Here is a 7610-nt window from a genome sequence, read left to right on the forward strand (position 1 = left end):
ACAGACTTCACTTCCCAAATCTCCTCAATTCCTTGTATTATACATGAAATTGGTTCAAAGACCATCCCAAGTAGACTACTTCCCACTTACACCACCTCAAAATATGTTAAGGCATAAAAAGAGAGAAGAGATGGTACCTTAAGTCACTCATCTTAAAGCAGATAAAAGGAGAAAATGTGCCCGTTTATATCATAGATTGAACATCTTAAAAATGACATCTGAAAATGTCATGTAAATTTTCATTAGCTTTATTTTCCCTGTAAGTTCCTTAACTTCCAATTCAAAAAAAAAAAGAAATGCCAACCGAAACCACTGTTCTTTTTTTCTCTAAACATTAGAGCTAAGTGAGAAAAACATAACATTAATTTATCATATTGAGTCTCACTGAAAATAAGCGAAATCCCACAACACTCCATCTGCATCAAATGTTCACAACCTGTGATTCTCCATCAACTCCTGCTGTAAAAACAAAAAGCATATGTCAGTCTCTTAAGAGAGGAAGCAGCAACAGAATCTGGGTGTGTATCCCTCTCCCAACAAGAAATGAGGAAAAGCTAATAAATCCAGTAAGAGTAGAATCCGTTTACTTCATTCATCGTCCCTGATAAGGTAAAGAATTTTCTCAGTATTTAGCTATGCTCTTCCTTGGAGAATAAAATGAAATAAAATCAAAGACCAGACCCCAAAGGCTATCTACTGCAGCCCCTGCTGGAACCATACCTATAAAGTGAAGAGCTAGCCCATGCTGAGAAGTGAGTGCACAGCAGACCTTAGATCCTTCTTACGTGGATTCACAACCTGGCCAATTTTCTCTTTTAAACTTACAAACGGAAACTAAAAATTTTCACTTACTTCCCAAATTTCACTCCCCAAGTAAACTGGGGCATAGACTCCCCAGATCATGTGCCCACTTACTACCGGTTAGTGATCACTACCCAGCCTCAGGAATCCCCACTAATGTCAACTAAGAGTCAACGAAGTTCCCTCTTGACCATAAGCAGCTACTTTGTTTTTTACCGCCGCTGGTGAAAGCTTGGCTAAAGTAAGAGGCCAAAGTAAATCCCATGCAGTAAGGAAATGCTACCTGGAGTATGAACATTGACAAGTTCTAGATGCTCTTTAAAGTCACGGAGCCTGGTCTTGGCTTTTATCTTTTTGTCTGGGTCCCCTCCACTGGAAGAAAGGTACAGGTTTCCCCCGCTATCCCAAAGTAGAGTGTTCCTTTGAAACCTTTCCTTAAACTGAAATGGGTAAAATGAAGTAGCGATTACCATTAATTTATATGGCAAAAAATTTTGAGAATTCCCAGACCCAAAATTCAATGCACACACAATGTCTTTATTTCATTCACCACAACCAAAATGCTTAATTACATCCAGTTTTATACTAAGCATAACACCATTACGAGGTCTCTCAGGCTTTTCTGTTACCTTAGGATATATCTTGCTAACAGATGCACAAAATAAATTAAGATAAAGTACAGATGCTCACAGATATTCAAAGCTATGGCAGCTTGACGCGGAGCGTAGTTCCCCAGGAAGGAGCCTGGTGAGGCCACACTTGCTACTCAGGGTGCATGCTGCCTCCGTAACAGCTTGCTGCACAACAAACGCTGAACGCTATTCTCACTTTTCACCTTTTTTTCATAAAAGTGAAAATCCTCTTGGGATTTCTTCCAGTTAGCAAAAACAGACAGGTCTTTCGTAAAAGCAAAGTGGTAAAACGTGAACTTTCAAAAAGTGGGAGGGTACTTGTAGTGACTCTGGGAATATATAGGACTGGCTGAAAGGAAATCAGAAAAAAACTTTAGTCTTGGCCCTGCAAGAAACATAAATATGACCGAGAACAGGTATGTTTTTACCAGTACCCCACTGTTTACATTTATTTAGTGGACTTAATGTCAGCTATTAATCTTACCAGGGTACCAGAACGAGTACCACCCCCAATGCCTTTCTGCCTTTTATCACCCACAAACACATATTAATACTGAGATTAAACCCATAGCCTTTCTGTGGAACACTTAACTTGAAGACATTGAAGAACTAAGGTAAAAACATTGAAGATAATCATCAATGGAGACAGCCTGTGCACGTGCTGTTCCATCTGCCGAGAACATACTTCCCCTGTGGCTGGTTCTCTGATGTGCACCAGATCTCAGCGCAAATGAATCATGGTTCTTAGCATAGAACTGAAGACTAGCAGAGGGATTTCTTTCCCCTCTGGAGGCAGTTCAATAGAGTAGGGTGATATGGGAATTGAGATTTGGCACTGTCCTCCCTTTGGCCTTCCACGCCATAAGCAGGATCAGATATGCTGCTTCTATGGCAGCATATGATACAGAAGCACCCTATCTATAGGGCCACCCCTTCCCTTACTCCCGACCACTCTGCCCCATTCCCCTACCTGAAATCACTATCTCATATTACAATGCTTATTGTTTATTATTGTCTGTCTCCTCCATGAATCGTAAAAGCAGGAATCTGATCTACTTCTTTATCACTGTTTCTCCAATACCCAGACAGAGCTTGACACAGCAGATGATCAAAAAATTTATCTTCAAGAAAGAAAGGAAATATGATCGCTCATCAATCTATATCATTAGTACATGGCAGGAGCCACTGTCAGCACAACTAGTCAGACAGATGCTTCCTTTTCACACAGAAAAGATGACAGAAAGCCTTTAAGATGCAGTAAAAACTTAGAACTCCTTTACTTACAATCTTGACTGAAAGTTACCACGTTTACCTGCTGAGAAGGCAATTTTATTACTGCAGGGAAAAGTCTTACATCATAGTCTACCTACTTCTTTGCAAATAGCTCTCTAAAAAGTACTGTTGTTCGGCTACCTTGTCCTTTGGAGTAGAATAAGTGTACTTTAAGTAGCTTAGGAAAGGTTTTTTATCCCCTTTCGCAGTCTGCATAAGTGCATGAAGGAAGGAGCAGGTCAATAAACTACTACTCTCTGTCTCCACTACATTCTGGAAAGACACACACTTCTTAGTTCAGAAACTGAAGAAACACTTAGCTAAAATCTAAATTACAGGTAGCAGCATTTCCTACACTGGAGAAATTTCCACTAAGCTACTCGCCAAGAAGTCTACATCCCACTTTACAAAAACCTGGCAGCACAACTCCTGTCAAAGGAGGAAACTATGGCCATCTCCTTCCTCCTTTGCATGCCCCTCTACCTTAGTCACCTAATGAGAACCATAGTTCTTAGCATAAAACTAAAGACTAGCAGAGGGATTTCTTTCCCCTCTGGAGTTAGTTAAATAGAGTAGGGCGAAATGAGAATTGGGATTTGGCACTGTCCTCCTGCTTTGGCCTTCTACACCATAAGCAGGATAAGATATGCTGCTTCCATGGCTGCTTCTGATAAGCACAGAAGATTCAAGAACTGTGACTGACTCGTTCTGCTGTTGCGAAAGCAGCCTGTGGGCTCCAGGTTAAAAAGACATACAAACTTACCATGTTAGATGGGAAAGTTAGAGTGAAAAGACAGAAAAAGAAAAAGGCTCTATTCCCCAAACGGAAAGCAACTCAGTTCAGTAAAACCTGAGAAAATACCCACCTCTACATAGCTGCTATGTGGGGTGAATGAATTTTATACTAAGTACCCCAAGACTACTCTCAAACTAGTCTATTTAATATGCACTGACAATATCTTTTTGCAGCAAAGGCCTAGCAAGTTATTCAAGAAACTCAAGAGTTAGAATCCTTAAAGGTTTTCAAAAAAAAAAAAAACCTGATCTGACAAAGACTTTTACTTTTCCAGGTTATATTTTCGTCCGCCCACACACTTGCCAGTTTCGTCCAACCTCAGAAAACGTAAATCCACCTCCAGTTTTTCCATCACCCTTACTGCCTCTTCAGTAACAGAATGGCTCCAAAACGCTTGTGTCGACTTACTGACCACTTCCTCCTTAAACACATTCCAGAACCAACTCTGTACCTTTGCTTCCACTCAAAAGCAGACAGCCTCTACCATCATCATCATTTTAAAAAACTGGTCAAATGCAAGGATATTTTACAACTTGATTCTCAAGTTATTTCTTCTTTAACCTTAAAAAAAGTTAACCCAGGACTTACTAAGATTGCAAGACAGAGACCAGACGAAACTTGCACCTTCCATGGCCCTATAGCCCATTCTTTTGCCAAAAAAGAGGAAGGACTATTCCTCCTCACTGCAGCAAACCTCAACCCTAGACCATTTCAGACCTTGAGCTCTGCCCAAATCCAGACAAATCCAGAGGGCTCACCCGGAAAAACATGCCTCTGGTTAGTCAGTGATCCAGTTTCTGCCCCTCTCCCAAAAGGCAGAAAAGCAGTGACTACTGTCTTCCTCTTGATCGATTTCCTTCTCATTTTCCTCTGTCACAGAGCTCCACCTTCCTTTGGAGAGTTCTTACGAAGCAGTTCCTAGTACCACTGGAAACAATTACTCTCCAGGAAAATACAACTTTGCCTAGCAAAAGAGCTTCACACAGAGCAATTTGCCAGTGGTCGATTTTTCATTCCAGAGGAGGCTTCGAAGCCTGGCACAGATCTGCCTGCAGCTCTGTAGCTCACCCAGTTTCCCGCCCCTAATCTCTGCCTGGAACTCACCCACCCCTCCCCTGCAATTTGGTCACAGAAAAATAGCAGTATAGATTACTTGAATTTTAAAAGCCTCCCCCCAGACTCAAATGTGTCTTGCATATCACACTCTAAGCGCATAACACTCCTATGCACATAACACTCCTATGCGCATAACGACCAGAAGCACCAAATGAAGTCACTCACCACAACAGCAGCTCCCAAACAGGACAGGAGTAACATCTAATCTTTCCTCAGCTCAATTACAGTCAGCTTCGCTTTCCTACAATTTTGTGGCCATGCACCACTGACCCCACCCTCCACATTATAAAGTCATGGCCTGGAGTCAGAGGCATCACTGCATGAAGTTGAAGAGTATGTGCTTTGGCAGACAGGCCTGCATTCGAGTCCCAGCTCTGCCTCTTATTACCAATAAAGTGCCTGCCCTTGGGTAAACCATTCATTCTTCCTAAACCACAGATTACACATCTGTAAAATCTAGCAAATAATCCTATCTGCTGGTTAGGTATTATAAATGAGATAATATAAGGAGAATACTCAGCACAAGACATGACCCTTAATAAAGTGATTGCTGATATTCAATATCCATAGAGGTAATCTGTGGGCAGATTGCCATAAAAGCCTCCAGCACTGGTAGAAGCAAAAATATGTTCAGCCTCATTCCACTCCCAGCACACAAATGAGGGGCCTTAGCAAAAGAAAAAACTCAGAAATATCCATTCGGTGCTGCCAATCCCCCCACCAGACCAAGGAATGCTTCTCTCCCTGGTGAAGGGAAAGACCAGTGCAAATGAAAAAGCTAATGAAAGAGGAGCCACTTCAAGATAATCCTTTGATGGATCGGCTCAATATTTTAACGAGGGGGAAATATGTGGACCCTGGAAAGTCCCTTCTCATTCAGTTTCTGATAAATTCTGACACTCCACTTATGTATAAATAAAGGGGGGGAAAGAAATATTGAAAACCCTAAGGATCTCAGCTGAGGTCAGAATATTACCTAAGAAGGAGCGGGGGGGGGGGGGGGGGGGGGGGGGGGATCTTGACTTCTGATTTATATGCACACAAACTGAAGAACATTTTTATCCTGTGAAAGGCAATGAGTCAAGAAAATAGAATATTTTTAAAACTTTCTGTAATAGCAAAAACTGGAGTTCTGGGAGAAAGTCATAAAGATAATTTGCTGTTCCAGAGAGAAAAATCAGAACTGCAGTCTGATGTGAAATCTAGAAGTCTGTGGTCATCACAACCATAAAATCTGGTAACAACCAAGAAACATCAAGTTCCAAGATCTAGGAGGAGGAAAACTGAGGGACAAATGATAAAGAATTTATACTGCATTATCAGGGAGTTAGGGGTAAATTTTTAAAAATAAACTTAACAGGGTTTTGAACTCAAAATTCAAGAATGTAGGGAGCGAAGGGATATAAAATCAGGCAGAATCTATAGTGTTAGAGCCCCAGACTGGGAATCAGAACACTTAAGCTATGGTCCTGGCTCGAATCCAAACCACCATGTGACCTCGGGCAAGTCACTGTAAGGGCTGGGGGAACAATAATAAGCTCTAAGATTCCTACCCGCCAAACATTTTAACGGTGAAAAAGAGGAGGAAGCACAAATACCAAGAGCTCTCAGAACTACAAACTTGACACGAGGCAGAGAGGAAAAGACGGGAAATGAGGGCCAGAGAGCGAGGAAACTTGGAATAAGTAACAGCGTCGGTGGAAACAGAAAAGCTTCAAGATGGCCAAGTACTCCTAGAGTTCCAGGAAAGAGCGGATGTCAGGATCTCGAAAAACTGCAAACTGCTCAGCAAATGTCAAAATGGACAGAAGGACGGGGAAGAGGACAGACATCAAAAAATTATCTCCGTTAATCCATCAATAATCGGTCTGTCTTGGTAAAGAGCCAAGAGATCTCAGTGCCGCGGCCACAAAAATCACTGTGACCCCTGATGCCAGGGTGTCAGGGGGCAAAATATCAAGGGGAGTCCGTGTCGGGTTCCTTTTAGGGAGGGGATTCCGAGAAAGGTTGAAAAGTGAAGGGGGGCAGAAAAAAGGGGTCTGGAAGACTATGCAAGCTGGCAAGAGGGGAAGAGAAGCCAGCGCCAGACTCCCGCCCGAAGGCAGGCGGTGGGGTCGGTGTCCAGGGCCCCGTTCTCACCATCTTGACAATGCCCCGCTGCACGGTGGGGACCGCGGGTCCCCCGGAGGAGCCGCCGCTCTGCGCGGAGGAGGCCATGTGTAGAGATGGAAAGACAACGAGTAAGGCGGTGGACCAGCTTGGAGGTGTCAATGTGGGTGTCGGTGTTGGTGAGAGGCCGCCGCGGCGAGAATCAGACAGGTGACTGGCTGCGGGCGATGGACTGGACGGACACGCCGGGCGCTTACAAGAGCAGCAGCGGGACTGGGAACGAAAAAGGAGACGCGATCGCCGCCGCCGCCACACGTTCTACTCGCCGCGCAAGCGTGCCAGAACGCCACCGCCCTCCGGCCAATTAGCGCCCAGAGCCTGCCGGACCTCAAGCCAATAGGCACCCTGCTCGCAAAGCCCCGCCCCTTGGTCCCAAAACGGGTAGAGAACTCCAGGAAGCGCTGAAAGAACTGATTTGCCGTGACTGGCTAAGTCTGGGGCGGGACTTCCGGGGCAGCCTAGTAGGTGTTGTCGGGAGGTGTAGTGGGAAGGCAAGGACACGTCAGCATCTGGCCGCGGGGCGCGGGCGGCCCTGGGAGCCTCAGGGGTAGGGCCAACCTCGCTTACCCTCCAGGCTCCTCCCTTTGCGCCCTGCCGGGAGGGGCCTGGAACCCACGTGGGCGCCGGCGTTCCAGGAGGTCGCACCCGACTTGGGGAATGCGGACTGAGAACCAGGAGCCAAAGAGGACAGGTCCTGGAAGGATCTCAGTAGTGGCTGCACACCGACTTCCGACATTTTACCTCGGCTAAAAGTGTGGGGGAACTTGGAAAAGTCTGAGCATCATGAAATCTGCCGATGTTGGCCTTGAAACGGAACGCGGCCG

At 44.7% G+C, this 7610-nt stretch overlaps 1 protein-coding gene across 1 annotated transcript in view; it reads right to left on the reverse strand.

The window, feature by feature from the left end:
• The window catches only part of SND1 (staphylococcal nuclease and tudor domain containing 1), a 387820-nt gene extending 380772 nt beyond the window's left edge, over positions 1–7048 (reverse strand). The window contains exon 1 of the mRNA XM_016148646.2: positions 6757–7048. Coding sequence (XP_016004132.2) covers positions 6757–6834 — 78 coding nt within the window. The 5' untranslated portion in view covers positions 6835–7048. The remainder of the gene's footprint in view (positions 1–6756) is intronic.
• Positions 7049–7610: the final 562 nt, after the last annotated feature.

This window comes from Rousettus aegyptiacus, unplaced genomic scaffold (assembly GCF_014176215.1).
Source record: "Rousettus aegyptiacus isolate mRouAeg1 unplaced genomic scaffold, mRouAeg1.p scaffold_m13_p_13, whole genome shotgun sequence".
In the NCBI taxonomy this organism is placed as follows: Eukaryota; Metazoa; Chordata; class Mammalia; order Chiroptera; family Pteropodidae; genus Rousettus; species Rousettus aegyptiacus.